At 40.3% G+C, this 22363-nt stretch overlaps 1 protein-coding gene across 1 annotated transcript; it reads right to left on the bottom strand.

Annotated features, from left to right (window-relative positions):
- Window positions 1-346: 346 nt before the first annotated feature.
- On the bottom strand, window positions 347-22071 carry LOC146891164 (calcium-activated chloride channel regulator 4A-like). The gene is made up of 14 exons (XM_087897478.1): window positions 21870-22071; window positions 18151-18291; window positions 17812-17959; window positions 16599-16707; window positions 15026-15203; window positions 13067-13285; window positions 10710-10937; window positions 9644-9821; window positions 8408-8514; window positions 6192-6407; window positions 5372-5639; window positions 2540-2710; window positions 1330-1560; window positions 347-991 (listed from the first exon to the last, which is right to left on the bottom strand). Exons 1-14 carry the CDS (start codon window positions 22029-22031, stop codon window positions 534-536), a joined length of 2814 nt encoding a protein of 937 aa, XP_087753604.1. The 5' UTR covers window positions 22032-22071; the 3' UTR covers window positions 347-533.
- Between the last annotated feature and the right edge of the window lie 292 nt (window positions 22072-22363).

The raw sequence follows: 22363 nt of genomic DNA on the forward strand, positions 1-22363 counted from the left end.
AACATAGTATGTATACCCACATGAACACATACATGCATACATGAGCATGCATACACAAAATAAATAAAATAAATAAAAATAATTAAAATAGCATCTTCCGTATCCACGAATGGCAGTAAGTATGACCTTCACTATGATAGTGTGCAGTTGCCGATTTGAGTTACTGTACTGCCATTAGCTTATATTGATAACACTAAGACCACATTCATTTCTTCCCTATAAATATTGCTGATTTGTTCTTTTACGTTGTGTCTTGACTACTTGCATAGATACTTTTAATTTCTCCAGGAAATTTGAAGCATCATTTCAGAAAACTTTGGCATCAGAAAAAATTCAGAGCTAGAGATTAATATAAAAAGGTTTTGTCACTATTTATTTTAAGCGAATAAAATTTTAAACTTTAATATTTGTAGTTTTTCATGAATGGGTGTGCTTAAAGCATTCTTTTAAACCCTCTTGAAATTATTTTTGAGTTCATGATCACATAGGATGTACTCAAAAACTCAGAAGTGTCCTTTTATTTATGTTGCTTTTCAAAAGGGTGTTTCAGCATTCGATGAGGACCTTCTTTTCTTTAGGACACAAACAGTGGCACTTAGAATAATACAGACAAGTACAACAGAGCCCACCACAGACAGCACGATAGTGGAAACACTAACTCCAGACTGTGGACTTCCACCAGCACTCCCGGGGCCGTCAGGACTCCCAGGGACATCAGGAGTGTCAGGACTAGCATCTGCCTGAGGGATGAATAGTATTACTTGTGCGATGTTGGACAATTTTGAACTCAAATTGCTTTTGTCGACACTTTTCATGGCAATGAATATGTAGGTTGCATTTTCTTCTGAGATGTTTTCTGGTTTGAAGGCAAAGGTTTCCTTGGAGTTGGCCTCCTTTGGTAACAGGTCAGTCGTGTTGACTTGAAGAGCCTCATCAAAATTGTCTCTTAGGTCAGTGATATTTTCACTTATTCTTATGATATACTGTTGAGCTAAGAGAAATGTTATGGGTTAGTTGCTGCATCTTACCATGTTAAATTTCTTTCTAGTTTTTCTAAAAAAAATATTTAACATGTAAAGTACGCTCATATCAAAAGTTTTACCCATTTTTCAATAAAAACTGAGTCTGACTTTTAATCACTGCTAAATGCTACTATCTTTGCATAGAAAGCAAGATATGTTTGATAAATTATAAAGTATCTGATCATAAAATTCCCACTTGGCTGAGTTCTCAGTGAGAAATCACTCTCTCCTGTAACCTGTCTGCTATTGCGTCATCACATTGGACACCTCTTACCTGAGTCAAACCTGCACGACTCTTTGTTCTTACCTTTTCCAGTATCATAATCATCTCCCGGTGCTGTCCATGTTAGGCTGATCTCTTCCCCATCAAGTGTGGCCTGAAGGTCTGTGACTTGACTTGGGGGGTACTGGTCCAGAGGATCAGCTGGAACATCGGATATGATAAAGGCCCCTCCAGGTGCTGCTCTGCTGAAATTCTCCAGGACTGGCTGAGCAGCCTCGATCGTTTCAGGTCTGGGTGGGTTCCCTTCAATTTCACCTGCATTTAAAATTCTCTAGTTAGGATGAAGCTGTGCTAGTGTTTTTGGAGCCTGGTCAGCCAACTTCCTGACCCTACCTGTTTTTCCTTTTTTCTTTCTCTTTTCCTTTATACGGCTGCATTTTATTATGCGCTACAATCATAAGCATTCAATTAATGGGAAAATTCTTCCTCCAGAATCCTTACCAAGATGTTACCAAATACAATTGGATAACAACTTTCTTTGAAATGAAAACTGCACCGAATGAGAATGTTATGTGATTTGTTATATGAATTAACAAAACAAAATAAAAACAAATCCAAAACCAAACAAAGTGGCATTCTTCTTAGGCTAGCCTCAAATGCACGTAAGTAGCCAACATTAACCTTGAAATCCTTATCCTCCAGCCCCTGTCCCCTAAGTGCTGAGGTCACAGGCGTGTGTCACCATGCCTCACTAATATATGCCTTAAGAAAAGTATTGCTTTATTCTCAAGTCATTTCCGATTAGAAACGCATCTAGAGAAATCAATGTCAGTTCTATCCTTGACACTCAGATGACATCCTTCGCTCCATGCTGGATGTGCTAAGGAATAATGCTCCTGATTTACTCCATTTAAAAAGACCTCCAGAGTCACAAGATAAGGAACAAGGAAAGGAAAACTTAAAACCATTGTAGCTCATGGAACCCAGAGGACAAATTCTCCCACTGACTGGCACTTGCCATATCATGGTGGGCTGCTTCCTTTGTCCTGAGCTGAAAGGTTAATACATCGTTGTTGACATGTCAGGGTGTTCCGCACTAACCTAATAATAGCTGGTAGGTTTGCTGTGTCTACTGTTTATCAGACTTAGATTGAGTTAACTCAGAGACAGTTATATAAAGATCTCATTCTAGAAATGGGAAAAGTTGTATTTTGAATTGTAAAATGTTTGGAGTCTCCATCATATCAAATCACAAATATTATCCCCTGGGTTTATGATAATGTGAGCTACTCACCATTCACTACCCAGCCTGGGATGTAGGCGGCTCTACTCGATGGATGCCACAAGCTTTTCCTGACAGAATTTGTTCCTCCGTCAGCCCGCACCTTTAAGCTGTATATTCCATTTTCTGAATAAGCCGTGAAGTACCTGGAGTAGACGCCATCATTCTTGTAAGTATCAGCCCCTTGTTAAAGACATAAAGAAACAAATTACAGTCATGGTGACAAATGAAGGAGCTGGTGTGCTTTCCAACCACACATGGGCTGCTATGGGCATATTCTCGACCCTCACTTACTATTTCACATTTGAATGGAGTAAATTCCCTCATGCTCTGCCTAAATAATAGATTATTGAATTGTATGTCCTTTGGAATGAACACATCTGCATTCATGTAACACACTTATGCACAATGATAATTGCATGTATATAATAAATATTTAATGTCCATTTTTCTGTGTCCTACAAACTTACACAGAGGCCATAGACTCTTCTTACAATTTCTCTGCCAATTGGTTGACTTCCAATTTTCTTAATTATTATTATTGATTATCATTTCTTTTTATATATGAGGTCCCAGCTACGGTAAATGTATCTTCATGCAAGATTTAATTGTCATCATTCATCATAGACAACTAAATATACTTATTTTGCTTCATAATCAATAATTTCTGTGTTTCTCTCCTTTTCTTAAAAAAAGTCTGTGTTCTCTTATTTAATTATTTCTCTAGTTCAACATAGGAAAACCCATTTTGCCACTGGAATAAATACTTGGAAGATTTCAGAAATGCTGTCTTATAAATACACTCATGAAATCACCAGTATTGAGAGTCAATACTGAGAATATTATTCAAAACCTGAGAAGTTTTGAAATGTATTTCCCATTCTAATCAGAAGATGAGAAAATAAGGACCTTGCATTAGCAGTCTCTGTATTGCTCTAGAAGCCTGGGGATTTTTAGACATGCAAATTTCCAGCACTATCTATGGCAGTACCTCTGCTAAAAAATTCTCTTTTTAGCAAGTCCTTCAGATGATTCCTCTGTATAAAAAGGTGTGGTGATGCCTGCACCAGCTATTGTTAGACAAAGTCTTATTTGTTCTTCCAGTAAAGACATTTTCAATTAGCTTATTTCCCAATGAACTAAATGCTTATCTTTCTTCAATAAATGAAGCAGGAAAAATGCAGTTATATGCAGTGTAGTTGGGTTTGTGGGACTGCAAAGAGATGGGAGGTAGTTCTAGAATTATTGCTGCAATTAAAGAAACCATGGAAATCAATCCAAGAATGTTGGAAGACATTGCTGACTGGTAGAGGTTGCAGTCCCCCCATGGCCTGCCAGCTTATCTCAAGAGCTGGGCAACATGAGGCTACCTCCCTCCAACAGAGCTTCCTGTCTCTACCTGCTCTGTCTGATCTGGAGAATGTCCCTGGCTCTGGAGGACTGACCTTATCTGAAAACTGTTTCTAATTCAGATGCCTGCTTCTCTAAACCAGACGCCTGACTTTTTTTTTAAGATTTATTTATTTATTTACTTATTTATTGTGTATACAGTATTCTGCCTACATGCATGCCTGCAGGCCAGAAGGCACCATATCTCATTACAGATGGATGTAAGCCACCATGTGGTTGCTGGGAATTGAACTCAGGACTTTTAGAGGAGCAGGTGGTGCTCTTAACCACTGAGCCATCTCTCCAGCCCCCCTTTTTTCTTTTTCTTTTTTTTCTGACTTTTCTTTAGCTGGACCCCTGAAATAGATCCCTGCTAGAAGGCTCCCTTGCTGCACATGTGGTAACTAAGACTTGTGCTAGGTAGGAGCTGGATGATCAGAGCGTGCCACTAAAAGCAAATTAGGGTTTGTCTCCAGGCTCCCCAATCCTATACATTCTTTATACTTTGAAATAAAGTTGAGCTGATTCACTGAAGATTGTCTTCTGGAAACCTGTCTCTGTTCATGCTCATGGGTCTCATACAAAGCTTTCTCATACAAAGTCATAAAGGCTACTGCCTCTTGCCCTCTTGATCTGGTGACTGACAGGCCAAGAGAGAAATAGGACTCCCCCGACACAATGACAGTCAAATACAGTTAAAGACAAAATTATAAAATGATATAAAATAGCATTACAAAATGCACTGATAGACATCTTTACTAATTCCAGTGTGGACCAGACAGGTTATTTTGTTCACTGACTTCAACACAAGGTTCCACTTACAGAACACACGGAGTGCAGTGAGTGCCTCACTCACCCTACAGACCGGAGGAGAGAGAACAGCCAGCAAAGGTCCTAGCTTCCTGCCAGAGAGACCTGGCATCTGATGCTGCAGGGCTAAGTCTTTCTCTCTGTGGCGCCTCTACTTTCTCCTGGGTCCTGGCTCTCATGACTAAGTGCTTTGTTTCAGCTGTGGGGACTCACTCTTGCTTCTCTTCCTTTTTCTGTCAGGATGCCAGGTTCTGTACCCCTCCCACCCGATTATGTGTTCATTGTCTCCTTTGACCATGCTTTCGTGGTGATGCACCCCCAAAAAGCAAGTACCTAGAATTCTTGCTTATGTTCTCAATCTTCTGCATGAGCCTGTCTTAACTGGAGACAGGCATTGCCTGCCAAGATTACAAACATGATTTTGGCAGTATATGGCATTTATTGAATGATTATCAAGTGTGAGATGCTTGTTAAACACTTTGTTGGACTTACCTAATTGCATTTCCTGCTGGTCTTGCTATTCCTTCAGAATCTGTCTGTCTTAACTCTTGAGGTTCCCATCTTGTTTTACCCTTTGCCTCAAGATCCCTTGAAACAATTTGAACTATGAAAATACAGACTTATCCATAAAAGGCTGTGGCTTACCTGCACCATTGTCCAGCAGCTCCAGCTCTTTGATGTTTCCACTACTTGATTCTATGATAGCTGTCACGTGGGCTCCAATGATGGGTGTGTACCCTTGTAGAACTTCTGCATAAACGATCATAGGGCTGGGGAAACTGCCGGTGTCTCTGTTCATTTTAGCATTTACAGTGATGGGTGGCACAGAAGAATTTGCTGCTCGGGAGCTTACTGTAATTGTTAGTATTTCTTGGTTTGCTTTGGCTTCAAGGTTGTAAGTCCAAGTGCCCGCCTAAAAATTTCAATGGAAACATGCAGCAAGCATTTAGAGTCTGACTATATTGTTTTTCCATTGTGTGATTTTAAAAATAGATCACAGAAGTTTTGGGATTTTAAAAAGTTCTTAATTTTTCAGTTACCACGCTGAAACGGTACAGACAGGGAGCCCAGCTAGTGCTGAGCATGGTGTTCAATTTCTGTGATTTCTCCATTGGAAAACAATGTTCTGATAAGTCTGCCTTGGCTATGCCCTCGTTCTTTGGCCTCAGTTTCAGAGAGTCTATGACTCCGTGAGGATCAATGAGAAAAGACGGCACACTGAATCACACGGACTCTTCATGTTTCTTCCTCAGTGTTCTCAGATACCTCTCCTTTCTATCAACCCATAAATTAATTGTACCTTTACCTGGACCTCATAGTTTTCAGGATCATAAGGTAAAGGAAGAATGTAAATTTTGCTTTCACTTTGAAGATGGTAAAATTGTCGGCACTCATTTTCACGATTACTTTAGGGTCTCTTTGAAACAATGTTTGTTCAGGGGAAGTTGAAAAGCTAGTGACTTACCTGAGCTATTCCTGGGATACTGATATAGGCCATTTTGGAAGCTGTGTCCATTGTGAAATCTGTGACTTGTGTTCCGTTGGGATCCCATAGAGAAATGCCAGGAGCTGATTTCATCCACGTAACAAGAAAGACAGTGTCCTTTCCCACAGTGCTGTCAATTATCACAGTGTCATTCAGCCTGTGACTATTGTCCAGTGTGACTCCCTTACTTTCAAGCTGTTTAAATGCAAAACATACAAATAACAATAACAACAAAACTTAATGACTACAGAATAAAATGGTTTTATTTTTCTGTCTCCTCGAGATAATTCTTTATATTTGCTCTGGAAACCATCTTACGTATGCTTAACTCTCTTAGACTTCTCTCTCTTTTCCTCTCCTTTCTTCCCAAAAAGGGTTCTTATGTTGTCATGGTTGACCTGGTTGCCCTATGTATTTCAGGGTGGATTCAAATTCCTAGCCTTCTCTCTGTCTCTTCCTAACAGCAGACTTGCCACCTTTCTGAAGGCTTATTCCTATGTGACAGCTGCAAGGGTTGGAAATATAGGTGCTGAGGAAAGGACAGGGTATAATGGGACATTTAAAGTGGAAACATCAGTTGAAAAGTTGAGGCTGTGACCCTGCTATGTGTTCTTAGCTTTCTGGGAGAATGCTCATGCTGACTTTTGGCACCAGAGGATGCTAATACCCACAGAGGGTTGGTCTAAGCTATGTGTATATGTGACATGCTTACTCGTCTGGCTGATGACCCAAAAGACAACTCTTGGAGTAATTAGAGTATTTTAATTGAGGCAGAGTAAAGGCTTCCAAAGAAAAGCAAAGACAGGTAAGACTCTGGGATAGCACACTTGTCTAGGACATTGGAGGCCTTAGGTTCAGTTCCTGGGAAGACATAAAAGGCAGTTGAGACAAGCTCTCTTGGATGCATTGTTAAAGAGGAATCTTTAAGTGATTTTTTTCACACAGGATTGAGGTTGAAGCATTGCACATGGAGTCTGTTTAAAAGAAGGAAAACTGGTTGTGAAGGACAGAATCCTGGGAAGAGAGAAAACAAAAATGGGTCTTTCTCTGAGAGGAGACATAAAGGAGTGATTCATCTTTGTTGAACATTCTTAGCTAAGGAGAGTCAACATATTACACTATTTTAAAGTCACAAAATTGCAATTCATGTTTATCATGTAAACATAATGTTTTGAAATATTATAAATGGGTCAAGAGCTAATTAACACAAGCATTTTCTCTCTCCACATTGAGAACACTTAAATTCACTTTCTAATCTATTGCACCAAATATGATATGCATGCTATCAATTATAGTAGTCACTATACTTAATAATACATCTCCTGAACTTATTTATTACCTAACTGAAAGTTTGTATCTATTTTCTAACATCTCTACAACCCTCACATCTTACCAGGTGATGTTTATTATAGATTTCATTCTTTTGTATGAATTTAACTATTTTGGATTTTATCTACACATGAGATCACACATCCCATCGTTCTCTGCCTAGCTTATTTCACCTAACATGAATTCCTGGGCTATCCAGCTTCACCCGTGTAGGTGCTTCCTAGGGGTGTCATTTTAGGAAGAATAGAACATACCATTTTCACTCCATCCCAACCTCAACCCCAAACAGCTTCAGTCCTAATAGAAAGTAAATTCTTTCAAGCATAACTGTTGCCTAAAATTTTGGTCCCAGGTTAAGTTGGCAAGTCTTTAAATGAATTCAGAGTAAATTTGAATGTGAATGTCAACCACACATTTTGTTTCTTCATTAGCAAAGTCTTTGAAAACAAGGTCATTTAGGCATTAGGAGAAATAAATGTGGTGCACAGGTTTTCCTTTGTATTCCAAACACCACCACCCAACCCAAATTGCCACCAACTCAAATGACTGTACCACGCTTCCAGCTGGTCCCCGTTTACCTTCGTCATTTTCACCCAACATTCATAGAAATACAGCTTGGCTTTGAAAATCTGTGCCTTCATTTTGTTTTTCTCTATTTAAGAACTTACCACAGGTATCTCAAGGGAGGAAGACAGAACTTGTCTATACTCTTTCTACACATTAAAAAAGCCAACACCTAAAGTTTTGAACATATCTTGTACATAAATGCGTCCTTTCTGCATGATTTCAATGTGCTCTGCCCTTATACTTTCTTTCAATTATGACAAAAGCAACCCCAAAACCTCTAGGGATGGAAAAACGCTGACCTGAATTGACTTCTGGGTGACAGCAGCATTTTCTGAAGTAAGAGCTCCAAAAGCATCCATGAGACCATTGTTCTCAGCATCATCTGAAGAACTCCAAAACTGTCCTCCTACAATGTGAATGAATAAGCTATGTTGTTTTGTAGAAAGGTGTACTTATCACATTTTAATGATTAACAAAGTATCAGTTAAAATAAAGTCAAAGTTTCCATATAGATCAAATTAAATTGTCAGAAAATCATTAAGATCATCTCTGAAATGTTAATTGACTACAATGTATCCTAACTGTGAAGCAAAGCCCACCTTATCGCCTCAGTATAGAAACCTCTGTTGAATGAGGTGTGTTATTTTGTTGTAGACAATGAAAGGTACGACAGTTGTGCATAATTAAGCTCATAAATTTTACACAGTCCTTTAGGGGAATTATCAACTCTTATTTCTATCATTTAGATCTTTTTCAGAAGAAAATAGATGAGAAGCAGAGAATTGGAAAGACGAAGGAGTTGCTGTATTGAGGTATCTTGACAATAACTGGAGCTGTGGAGATGGACTGATAAGCAGTGGGGACAAGTCCAAAAAAATCACTATTGTTGGTTAGAGTATTCGTGACAAAATAAACTGTATAGATGACCATAAAAGTGTTTGAAATGGTAGGAATTTTTATAGCCAGCCACAAAAAGCAAGTATATATATTTGTTACCATAAAAGCCAAATCAGAGTAGTAATTGATACTTGTATTATTGGCTCTGCATTCTCTACTGTGTTTAAGAAGGTACTAGAAGTATGTAATCAGTTTTCATCACATATGTATATTAAAATAGCAGTTACCATAGTTAATACTTATCAAGAAATTTTGTATTTTCTCATTGTCTTTTGTTTCTGGAAAAAATCCAGACTTTGTTCAAGGCCCAGCTTGGAAACCTTTTGATTCCTTATACCTCCCTTCCCTCCACTTTCACAACATGTCAGGAGCATGGAAGGCTTGTTTGCCTCAGTTTAACTCTATTCTATGCTCGTGCTGTTATGAAGGAGTGTGACCCATGGGTTTGGATTGACAGTTTTATGTGCTTTTCCAGTCAATTTAACTATGAGGTAATGAGGACAGAGGTTGTGTCTGTTTGACTTTGTTCTCCAATCCCTGGGCTAACTATTGCAGAATGAAGCTTAGAAGTGGTTGAGCATCAGTTATATATTCATATATAACAATTGGAAGTCTGTAATATGGAGATCATGTTTCACCTGTTAGAATGCTCATGTCTGGTACAGCTGCCTCATAATTTGGTCCCAAGGCAATGAAATGAACTATGGATCCGCTCTTTTTCACCTCATCAACACACTCCTTCGCAGTGCTGTCCTCCCCATCGCTCATCAGCAAAATGTCAGCCCCATCGGTTTGGAAACTTTTACTTTTAAATACCTGAAAGTATAGTTCAGAATACCATTATCATATTAGATGAATTATTCTGAATAGAAAAGTGTAAGAAAGAAGAGATAATTTCTATTTTAGAATCATAGAATTTATACTCAATGGTCCTGGGAGAGCACAAACATATTATTTTTCTGTTCCCTAAATCCAGGGGATATTTGTTCAACTGAAAGATAGGTGGGCTCAGGCATCATGAAAAACTCCCATGGCTAAATGACAGAGGCATCTGAAAAACCCAAGCAAACAGATATTCAAAATATGGACCACATTTTCTTCCCCTGACACACTCTGAACAAGTTTACAGCATACGAAATCAGTTGTACACACAGCCAGTTGCATCAAATATCAATATTAAATATCAGTGTTTGGAGGTGATAGATTCTGCCAGGTGGTGGTGGTGGTGCACGTCATTAATTCCAGCACTTGTGAGGCGGTAGCTGGTGAATCTCTGATCTGAGGCCAGCCTGGTCTATATTTCAGGACAGCCAGGGCTATAAAGAGAAACTCTGTCTCAAAAAAACAAAAGAAAAAACAAAGCAAAAATGGTGATGGACTCCAAATTTGAAATCTTTTGGATACTTAAATGAATGTTCTAAGCATGTTGAAGTTAGAGATTATTTATTAACATTTACTTGAGACAAGGTCTCATGTTTCCCATGCTGCTCTCAGATGATCTAGACAAAGATGATCCTGATTTTCTGATCCTTCCAAGTGCTAAGATAACATGAATCAAAGTTTCTCTTTTTTGTGTGTGCTTTGTCCCAAGCCTTTTAAGATTAATTATGCCAAAATGAGGAAACAAGTAAGAACAGTAGCTTCACAAAGAAAGGCCCTAAAAGCAAAACAGAGAACAAAATACATTTGCAGTAGATTTTTCACCTCAAATGCACGTCGGATTCCACTGCAGATGGAGGTCCCTCCACCGGAACTTGAAGGCAAGAGTTTCCGAAGCTCGTTTCTGTCAGCGTCACTGTTTATTTGGATCAGCTCACTTTTAGTAGTGGCCACGTTATTAAAGTGTACCATTCCTAACCAGGACCCATTTTCAATGATCTGCATTAGAAAATATTGTGCTGCTTGTTTCAGTCGATTGAGGCGATCATGATTCTGATTGAAAAACGATAAGGAGAAAAAACCTAAGTGATTTTCATTTGGATGGTAAGGGCAGACCTCATAAAAGGGGTGCATGAAGTTTATTGGCAAGAGTTGTCTGCAGCTGTTAAATGTACTGTCAAAGAAAGCAATTGTAATTCTTAAACTGGTAAATATATAAAGTGTGGTTATGTGTAACATGGAACACAGAAGAAAGGGCTTCCAGTTGTTAACTACTCAAGTTAAAGGTGGAGCTTGCATTGACTCGAAGGCAGTGACTCTCATCTTAGTGGCCCAGTTCCCACTGTAGCCACTCCTGTTAAAATTTATAACCTACGGTTCAAAACCCCAGTCAGACTCTCCTGGTCTCCAAACACAGCTGGACTGACCAGTTCAGTACGAAGCAGTCTCCTCAAGGGTGAAACTTACCTGTGTTCCAGGTAATTCCGAGAAGGCCGGCCTGCCCTGTCCCTTCTGCTAACCTCCCCCACTGCTTCTCCTCCAGTGGGCTGACTGCATCGGCTTTCTGCTAACTCACCAGCAATCATGTCTCTCTTCACTAGATGAATACCCGGATGGTACACTTTACGTATTTTTTCTCGATCCTCCATGCAACCCTTACCCAAATTTGCTTGGGACCTTCTTGAACCAAATCATAACAAAAACCCTACAAATCCAGAGCTTTGCTTTGCCTGTTTCTCTGTTGCTCTTGTCTTCTTTCTCTTCTGTTTTGTACTACGTTTGGTTTGTGTGGTGAGTGTGTGGCTGTCCAAGGATACTTGTGCCACAGCACACATGTCACGGAACACACGCAGAGGTTAGAGGGCAACTAAGTCAGATCTTACCTTCCACCATCTGAACCAGAGTTTCCTTTAGTCTTGGCTACAAGTGCCCTTACCTTCTGAGCTATGTTTTCTGACATTATTATTATCATCATCATCATCATCATCATCATCATCATCATCCCACTAGCCCAGTTTTGCCTTTAACCCAGATCTCCTAGTGCCCTGTCTGGAGTAGGCTCCTCATCTCTGAATCAGCAATCTCTTCTCTCCTCAGACATCTCTAGGACTACTCATGTGTGGGAGTTCTGAGCATTCTTCTATTATTGAGGTTCATTTCACCAATTTCTATTGCTCGTTGCCCTTTCAGCAACCACCTTCCCTCATCCACTGAAGCTTTAATCTCTGCTTTAGCATGCCCGTCCCTCTGCCACTGTGCAGTCATCTGAATGCTTTATCACACGACATCTGATTATTTGTGTTTCCCGTTCATTTTGGCAGCTATCTGTTGGTCACACATATGTTATGAGCTCTGGATTGGATGTGGTTCAGGTTCCTAGTAGAATTCTTGATCTGACTGGGAGAGGCAGAGGCAGTATTGATCAAATATTCAGAAGCAGAGAGATGCGAAAAGATCGGCAGCTATACAGCACCCTACTAGTCCTGTCCTCCTCCTGCCAGAAACCAGCCTCCCTCCTAAGTTGGTTTGCTTTCTGAGACAGGCTCCACTGTGCAACCCACAGACATTGATCTTGTCTAGTCTCCCAAATGCTGGTATTACAGGGACATACTTCCACAGCTCAGTCGAAAGGAACCATGGACTTCTCAAGAACATGCACCTCTGTTTTCAAAGTCAAGCACAATGCCCGCGTTTCTGTGCCTGATAACAGAATGAAGGAAAGACTCCATGGAGCCATTTCTTCTTCATGGTGATGCTGTTCTTTTCATGTCTGAGGAGAGCACTTGAGCAGGTTGGAAATAAGATGATCCCATGCTAGGCATTCTGCTCATTGATCCTGTTGCTTGAGCTGAAATGGAGTCTAAGCATACACTAATATACCCCAGTCTCATTTTCCCTCATGTGGAGGATCCATGGTTAAAAACAATTTTATTTCAATATCGTGTTCCCACTAAAGGGAATCCCTTAGGTTAGCTGTTCTTAGATATCTTTCTCTAAGCAAAATATTTTTTCAATGTCTTTCAGGTTATGATCTCAGGAAAAATAGTATTTTATGACATCATACAGCTTTTAAAAATTCACAAAACAAGTAGTGTTGAGGGTGTTTTTTCGTTTTGTTTGTTTGTTTGTCTTTCAGTTATCCCCATTCTTACACTATAAGACAAAATGAGCCATGAACTTACACCCATACTCCAAGATACATCAAGAACGAGGCACGCAATTCTCTCATGGATTTTCAGCAGTGAGAAGGTGGGTGGAGAGGGTGGCGTGTCCATGGGCACATTGTCAATAAAATCCTCGGAACTGCTGATTACGTCCCATGTGCTTCTCTGATCGCACTTTTTATTATGTAGACTTGGAGCCTCTTTGTTATGGTTTTCATCTTTGCAGAATTCAGTCACCTAAAAGTGTAGTAAAATGTAGAAAATTACTATTTCATGTGCTTAAAAAATGATCTGAAAAATAAAGCAAGTGTATGTTCGGTGTTAGAATGTCAAAGTAATTAAGCTGGTCTAGAAAAATGGCAGTAGTTGATTCTTTGTTAAGGTCCAGGACCTCACTAGCCACGGAAGCTGATGATATTGACAGTACCAGCCTCGACTCAAATCCAATTAGACAGCCGTTGGCCGCCACCAACATGTGAGTGACATTATTGCAACTTTATGCATATCTTGCCATGATGGTCATTGTCCTGGCTCATAGGTGTTGCAGCTAGAGAGCTGTTTAATTTGTTCCCTCTCTTGGCAGCTTGCGTAGTATTTTTCTGGAACCATAGAAGTTAGACCACAGGAAAGAGGCTCTTAGGTTAGAAACAGTTTAGGTCATTTGAGTCCTGTGCCCTGAATGTGTGGTGTATTCAGCAATAGGGGCTAATTATCAAGGCCTGAAATGTAATCAAGGGCTACATCAGTAATATATTGATTAGACTGCCCTGGTCAACCATTTGGAAAGTCCCTTCCACATGCTACTGGAGTTCTTCTTAGTCTGTGGCTCTTGTGTGGGGGCACTGCTAGCCCAAGTATATTAACCTCTCTCTCTCTCTCTCTCTCTCTCTCTCTCTCTCTCTCTCTCTCTCTTTCTCTCTCTCTTTCTCTCTCTCTCCCTCTGTGTGTGTGTGTGTGTGTGTGTGTGTGGTGTGTGCGCACATGTTCTTAGAATCTTATATAAATAAAATTATAAAATAATATGATTTCTTGAGGCTTAAACAACCATGATGTGACTTGTCTCTTGTCCCTCATCCTTACATCCACAGATAGGTGTAGCAACCATACTTTATTGAAGAAGTCTCTTTTTACAACAAATAGGGTCCATCCCCCAAAACCACAACTAGATACAATGCAGAGATCAACAGATCTTGTAGAGCCCAGCCCCAACGGATACATCTACATTACAGCTCCTGTATCTATTGTTGTGGAATATTATCTATGTAAAGATGTGTTACATTTGTCTATGTTGTGGAGTATTACTTTAACTGTGTAAAGGTTTGTTACATTTGTTTTGGATGCATTTGTTTAATTATAATGATGTGTTGGTTTGTCTCACTTTGTCTGCCTAAGGCACCTGATTGGTCTAATAAAGAGGTAAATGGCCAACAGCTAGGCAGATGGAAGGATAGACGGAGCAGGCAGGAAGAGAAAATAAATAAAAGGAGAAATCAAGGCTCAAGAAGAATGAGAGAGAAGGAGAAGAGAACAAGGGAGAGAGGGACATGCCTGGGGCAGAGCCAGGAAACAGACAGTCGGATATGGAGACAACAGGAAAAAAAACTAGAATGAAAGAGAGAGAGAGAGAGAGAGAGAGAGAGAGAGAGAGGAAATGTATTTAACAAATATGCATTGCTCAAGTGAAATATAATTAACCCTGAAGTAGATTTAATATTATAATAGTTAAGAACAATTATCTACGTATTAATGTACAGAAGTGCTAATAATATATAATAGCAGATGAGTGCTTACTGTGTATCATTGAACTCTACATTAATATACTGATTTCTCATGTCATATTTAAGATCAACTGTATCCCAGGTTGTGGAGTGCTTGCCTAGCAATGTAAAGTGCCTTATTTTCATCTGAATCATCATTGTAACTCTAAGATGAATGAAATCAGACATGTCACTTTGACACAGTGACTGGCGTACTTACAGACTCGATGCTTTGCATGTACATTATGGATGCCTTTTCTGATTGATCTTTATCCGGGAAGAATTGACAGTCTCTTTCATATAATTTCGTGGTGGAATTAGTTCTGCAATTTCTGGATGAACAGCTGGGTCCTTGGCATTTATAGACCTTATTCACACCTGTAATATCCACGGTACACCTAGAAATATAGACGTGAATCTTAGAGACAACTGTCATTTATAGACAATTCACACCTGTGATACCTGCAGAACCCCTAGAAATATAGATGGGAATCTTAGAGATAGCAGGCATTTATTTGAAAACTGGTCCTGCTCACACTGAGTTTGTGATACAGTATTTCTTGTGTATCTGCCATGACCTCCCCACACTGATGGCAAAGGTTAAGGAGGGCATCACAAAACTACATATTCTCTGGTTATTCAAGGAGTATCATTTTATCTGGAGGAAAATGTGACTGCAATCAGAGTGAGGTGCTGCCAAGAAAGACAATGGAAAAAGAGTGATGGGTTTGTGTGTTAGTGCATGGGGTGGTCCTAGGTGGCAGTGATCCTCACAGACAGAACAACTTTAGCCGCAAGCCATTTCATTGGCTTGCAGTTCAAATCCAGCAAGAGAATTGTAGATCTAGGCATTTAGGGAAGCACATAAATATGCACATGCCACTATTGATCCAAAACTGAGGAACATAATGATGCCATCCACATGACCAGTTGTAATGACGTCGTTTAGCACAAATGACATGTAACAGCAGCATGGCAAAGGTAGAATGTACCCAATACCTTCTAACACTTGGCGGGGGGCTTGTGAGGCAGGTCTGCATCTTTCACCTCACCCCCTTCCCTGTGACAAGAACCTCAAACCAGGGGGATTTCAACAGTGATGAGGATGCCGACACCAAGTTTTAATTCCCCAACTATTCTGATCTCTTAATTTCAGAATCAAGATAATGGTCGGTTATTAGCTATGATGCTACACTGATAGTTTAAAATGATATTTGTAAATCCCAAAGAAGTTCTGAATCGGCTCCTTGCAGTTGCTTGATTTCTCACACAGCCCACATTTCACATTACTTAGCCACGTTCACTCGTTATGCAAAGTGAATAACTTTGATATCTCAGCAGCTACCTGGTCTAGATGAGCTCTGGCATCTATGGGAGACATGTGTAAATAAAATATGTCTAATAAGCATGCAGATGCTTGACAATAACATTGAGGCTATATTTTTTGTTTGTTTGTTTGTTTTTGTTTTTCCCAAGAAAAGGTTTCTCTGTGTAGCTTTGGAGCCTGCCTGTCCTGGAACCCTCTCTGTAGACTAGGCTGGCCTTGAACTCACAGAGATCTACATGCCTCCGCCTCCTGAATGCTGGGATTAAAGGCTTGCGTCACCATCACCAGACTCAAAGCTATGTATATTTTATAGTCATTGTCTCCAAGGATAATGGTCTAAAATAAGCATAAAACAGGCTTGTAATATTGCATCTGCTATGTGTGTTGGGACAAAAAGGAATGCTTGTCATTGGAAAGTAATATAAGCCTACTTGTGAGGTCATTCCAGGGTACTTGGGATTCATACCTTGTTGCTTCAATTTTCCTTGATGAAGCAGCATAGTATGGCTCTTCTTCATTGTACTCATCAAATACTCCCCAGCGAAGGTGGGCCCATTCATGGACAAACAGCCTTCCTATAAGAAAAAGTTTCAAATACATAATCATAATTCAAGTGGAAAATTTCATATCCCCAAAATTTCTGGGCCAGTGAGATGGCTCAGTGTGTGAAGGTACTTGCCACCAAGTCTGACAAGCTGAGTTCAATCCCATGTGGTAGCAGGAGAGAACTGACTCACAAGTTGTTCTCTGGTCCTCCTAAACATACACACACATGCACACTCACACACAAGCACATACACATGCACACACACGCACACACACACAAGCACACACACACACACACAAGCACATGCACACACAAGCATATACACATGCACACATACACACACACATGCATACACAAGCACACACACATATGCACACACACACGCACACACACACACATGCATGCACACACACACACAGATTGCATTTAGGCTGAGATTTTCTGGAGCTCTTGAATTTTATATTTTGTTTATAAAAGGCTTTTGTATTGGGGGCTGGAGAGATGGCTCAGAGGTTAAGAGCATTGCCTGTTCTTCCAAAGGTCCTGAGTTCAATTCCCAGCAACCACATGGTGGCTCAAACCATCTGTAAAGGGGTCTGGTGACCTCTTCTGACCTGCAGGCATACACACAGGCAGAATATTGTACACATAATAAATAAATAAATATTTTTTTAAAAAGGCTTTTGTATTAAATGATAATACATTTCTGTATAGGATACTAATTTTTAATTACACAGCATGTTAAATCAATGGAACATTAATGAAACATAGGCTGCAGTCACACTAAACTTGCATTTGATTTTCAGTTCTTGGGGAGAGAAAGGTCTCACATGTTTTAATGGTTTATGGCCAACCAGGACAACACCCTAGTCATTCTACTTTATAGCTATTTTGAGGGTGCAATTTTAGGAAAGATGGCCTGAAAATGCCCCGGAAGGTGTTGGCAATGAAAAGAGGTTGAGATATGTTATTATTGATTATATAGAAAGGAAAAGTAAATCACTTGTTTAATGCCACCCAGCTAATAAATAGAGCAACCCGGACTCAGGTCTAAGCACTTCTGCTCCAGAGTCTGTTCATTTACTCTGAGTAAAGAGTTGGTTGTTGCAAGCGTGTGATATTTAAGCCCCACCTGTAGGTCCATATTCAGCTTCTTTTTTCCCCAGCACGACGTCGGGAGTGAAGTGGATGTATTCTGCTCTCTCTCCGCAACCTGTGAACTGCCGGGTGTATGGTTCATCTCTGCCCGGGACGGCAGCGGGTGCAACTTTAACATCTGCCTGAGAATGTTTAAAAAGATCGTTAAAACTTGAAGAGCAGAAGAAACAAGTTAGAAAGACTACGAATGAATCAATTTGTGCCCAAACTAGCAAGCACCAGAAAACATTCTCTCTCTCTCTCTCTCTCTCTCTCTCTCTCTCTCTCTCTCTCTCTCTCTCTCTCTCTCTGTAGAGAAAAGATTGACACTTACATGTGCGTAGCTCTCCTGTCCTGGTCGCCGGTAATGAGGTTTGTTTCCCCAACTCTCAGGAATTAATATAAATACATTTTTTAAATAAAATCTTTTTTCTGTGGCTTCAAACATGTACGCAGATGCTGCGGTCACCATTTTCTATTATCAAACGGAAAAGGAACATGTAAAGGGATATGTAGAAATGGCCAAGCAAGGGTGGTGTCACACTGCGGGACCTCCTCAGGCATTCTCCCATGAGCAGTTACTACAAAAGTACACCATTCATCGAGACCCTTCCGCAGTGGTCTCCACCCACACTTCTAACCTGTCAATCCCAAACTTGCTTCACCCTGCAAGGATGGCTAGCTGCTTGGTGATTACAGTAATTGATTCATATGAATATGTACTTTAAAGTCATTTATTTGGTTCTAACTTTGCGTTACCACTTTCCGGATGACTTATAGAATGCTCTGAAGTCCAGTGACCTTACCCTTTAATGGGCACAAGTCTGTAATGAACTGAGAAATATTCTAAGAGTGCTTGATGTCTTTCCTGATTTCAAGAAACTTGAGTCAAAAACATCTTTAGCAGATGAAAGCGAAGGAAAATAGCCCACAGGAGTCATCAGGATGGGACTCTCTGTACCCGTAGAAGGGCTGGGAACGCTGCACACTTGGAGGGAGGTGCAGTGGAAAATTCTATAGCACAGAATTGTTGCCCTGCTACCAACGTGAAAATACATGATTTTCCTCAGTATCTTGAGCCCAAACTCACTGTAATTTATTAAGAGAATTTTTCATTACAGAGTTCCTGTCAAATAAAGGTAAACAGTAGGTGAAAACCACACAAGGCAGCCTGTTTCTTACAACCAGACCTCTCAGAGGTAAGTAAAATATAAATAGATATATAAGAAAGGAAAACAAGTTAAGGTAAAAATATCTTTTTCTCTCAGGAACCATCTTGCTCTCCACTGCCGTATTTATCAGGACAGACCCCTCCAGTGCCCCCAGCTTTAACAAAAGCCCACATCAGAACTGCTTCTCAAGGCTTCTATCTTTCCCACTGCTCACTCTGAGAGTTCGGGGTTCTGAATCACATGTGTGGCAAGAAGTCAGCAAATTCATTAGTGAGTCATCATGAGGTGGTGAGTCAGAAGACTGGAGTTCAGAGACATGAAGGCCTCGTGCAAGAAGGCTGTGAAGAACTCTAATGCACGCGGGAAGTTGTTCAGAACCCACAGAAGGAGCCATAAATGAATTCTCTCTCTCTGCCTGTATGCTACCCCTCCCACATTTTAAAGAGAGATATGTGGTTTATCATGTTCTGTTGGAAGAGGGGGCTCTCTATATCCAGGAAACAACAGTGTTTGGATGGCTCAAATTGAATTATGGATAGGACCAGTAGGCTTGCTGTGTACAGTTGTGTAGGTTGGGTATATATATATATATATATATATATATATATATATATATATAGCCCCAGGGGACTGCATTTCCTTTAGAGTCTCCATGGCCACTGGCTATCTTAGCTAGCAGTGTGTTCTTAGGTCATGGAGAGATGTCAAAGACCCTGTAGGTGATTGCCATCTCCAGGGATACCTCAGGTGCCCAATAATGATTCCTCAGAGCTTTCTAATTGGTTTTATAACCTAAGATAGTCCTTCTAAATTCCTCCTCAAAATTCCTATAATGTTTTGATTTTTAAAAAGTGAAATATCAGTGTTTGCAAACGTGATCATGTTTTAAACCCAGAAGGAACACAAACACAAGATACAAAGGAAACTTAAAATGGAGACTCTCAGGCCATGAGTGATGGGAGTTTTGCAAAAATCATTGTGTAATAAGTGGATGCTGGCCATTCACAAAATTACTTGATGATATAGGACTTTGCAAAAGGTCAAGTTTCAAAAACCACTAAACTATAGATATATTGGCAAAGGAATATTCAATAGAAGACCATGCTAAGAATACATTATTTTTTGTCTCTAAAAATACCTAGCAAGTGCCTCTTTCTGAATTCAAAAAAGGCTGAAACCGACCCTTTACCCCTAAACACCAAAAATCTTTCATTCAGAGTTCATTCTCATTGGCTATAGAAAAAACAATCTTTATCTTTTAGAGCTCAAAGAGTACCAGCAAGTATCATCTCTGGGTTGCAGTGTAGTTTCCAGAATGACAAGAGGGTACCAAAGGAAATCACCAGAGACAGTTCAGTTCATGCCCAGTAGGGAGTTCCACGGGCAGCAGTAGGAACCCTAGTGGGCAGGATCTGAAGACAGGAAGTAGAAATGGTAGATGTGGCTCCGGGAACATGACAAGTGACCCGTGGAGCTGTAATGCCAGTCTTCACATGGAATGCTAGAGTTGGAAGAAACTTCAGCAAACCAAAGTCCTCAGTTGCGTGACCAGGTTCTTCCTTTGTTGCCAACCATCTGGTTGACTCATATTCTCTACACGCTATTGTCTCTGTGTTATCTAAGCACACATTTTACTGTTCATTCTGGATTCAGATCACTGTCTCTTTGTCCTGGATGTCTGAAAGGCACCTCAATCTGAAACTACACTAAGCTAAGTCCTCCTCACCACTCCAGATTGGTCCAGCTCTTTCTTACTTGGAATATTCCTTCCCAGCTGATGAAAGTTCTACCCAAGTATTTAAGTCAAAGTTGTGAAGTTTTTCTTGACTCTTAACATTTCCTCCCTACCTGTCCCTTCCCACACATGTAAATCAACAACAATGTTGCCTTTGATACGCTCAAAACAGGTTCAGAGTCATACACATTAGTTATTACTGCTACCTCATTGCCGTCATCAACATCCCTGTTGGCTAACTACAGCCTAGATCCTTCTGCATCCCTACACTACAACGTTCATACAGTGGATGTGATAAGTGCAAGCCTTCTACAGTTTTAAGTAGTCAGGATGGTCTTAGAATAGATACCAAAGTGTCCATAACCTCCGCTAAGATCTCCTTCATAGAGTCTCATATACTCAGAGGGAAAGCAAAAACATCCTTTTCCAACAGTCTGGACTCTGCCACCATATGTGACCTTATCTCACCTCCTTTAAGCCTCCCTTCCTGATGCTTAATTAGCTGTTATTTCCTTGATCACACAAGATGCTATCACCCCCATGATGTTCTCATCTCTTCTCTTACTCATCTTGGGGTCTGCTCAGATGTCACATCATGAGGGAGGGCTTCTCTGGGTATCCTGAAAGAAACAGTTATTTGTGCTCTTGCTAAATGCAGCAGCACCCTGCCCTGTCACCCTTCCCCAACTTTGACACTCCTGCCTACAAACATCACATCTGCTATCCCACTCACTTTGGTAACCGTGATGACTCTGAAAAAAGAATACAAACCCTATAGTTCTTTTTTATTTTAACTTATTTCTCTTCCTTCAAGGATATAATAAACATATGAGTATATACACACAACTAATAAGTAGATTACAAAAACTGAACAAGTCCAACTTCTAAATTACACACCAGGAAACAAGATCAGAGAGGCCTCAGATTTGTCTTGGACCTTAGGCTGGAAAATAAAGTCCCTTCTAGAACCTCTAGGACATTCCTCTAGAGCATTTTAGGGCCTTCATCTCACTCTGCATTCCCAAATCAACCACACCGTTTTTGACCTTGTCAGAGCACTCAGAGATCTCCATAGGAACTCTTACAACTGCTATTCACCTTTCCACTCCACAGAGCGTGAACACAAGCAAGCCCACCTCCTCTTACCTGTATTTCTTCAATTATTGCTTCATCTTCTGGCATAGCAGGATCGATAGCAACAATGACATCCTCATAGCCATTCCCATTCAGCTTCATCAGGGAAGAGTCTGACCCCTGAAGCTGGTACAGGAGAAGGAGGAGGAAAACAAGACCCCTGGGGAGCCCCATCCCTCCTGCCTGGCTTCTCTGTGGCTTCTTCACTGTGTCCCCAGCCAGGTCTATATATACTCCCCCCAATCACCTGCTGACGATGGAGAGATGCTGACTGCGTAGAGGTCAATGTTCACACATGGAAAGTCACTCAGGTAGTTTTATGGTTGGGCAATGGTTAAAGAGTTCAGAACCATTATAAAACACAAGGCACACTTTCTTCTCGGGACAGAAGATATTGCTTCCTAAATTTAGTTAATTTCCCAAGCATACACATAGTCTTTGTGCTTTCTATAGAATGGGATCTGAAAGGAAAACCATCATAAATGTTTAAAGGGTAATTCAATTAT

The sequence above is a fragment of the Myodes glareolus genome, chromosome 17 (genome assembly GCF_982192425.1).
Source record: "Myodes glareolus chromosome 17, mMyoGla1.1, whole genome shotgun sequence".
Taxonomy (NCBI): Eukaryota; Metazoa; Chordata; class Mammalia; order Rodentia; family Cricetidae; genus Myodes; species Myodes glareolus.

Excerpts from the sequence above, each read along its gene's own strand:
- LOC146891164 (XM_087897478.1), bottom strand. The coding sequence starts at position 22,031 with ATGGGGCTCCCCAGGGGTCTTGTTTTCCTCCTCCTTCTCCTGTACCAG. Across the intron at positions 15,204-16,598 it reads AGGAAAATTGAAGCAACAAG|GTGTACCGTGGATATTACAG; the intron begins GTATGAATCCCA and ends CTATATTTCTAG. Across the intron at positions 10,938-13,066 it reads ATGTATCTTGGAGTATGGGT|AATCATGATCGCCTCAATCG; the intron begins GTAAGTTCATGG and ends TTTTTCAATCAG.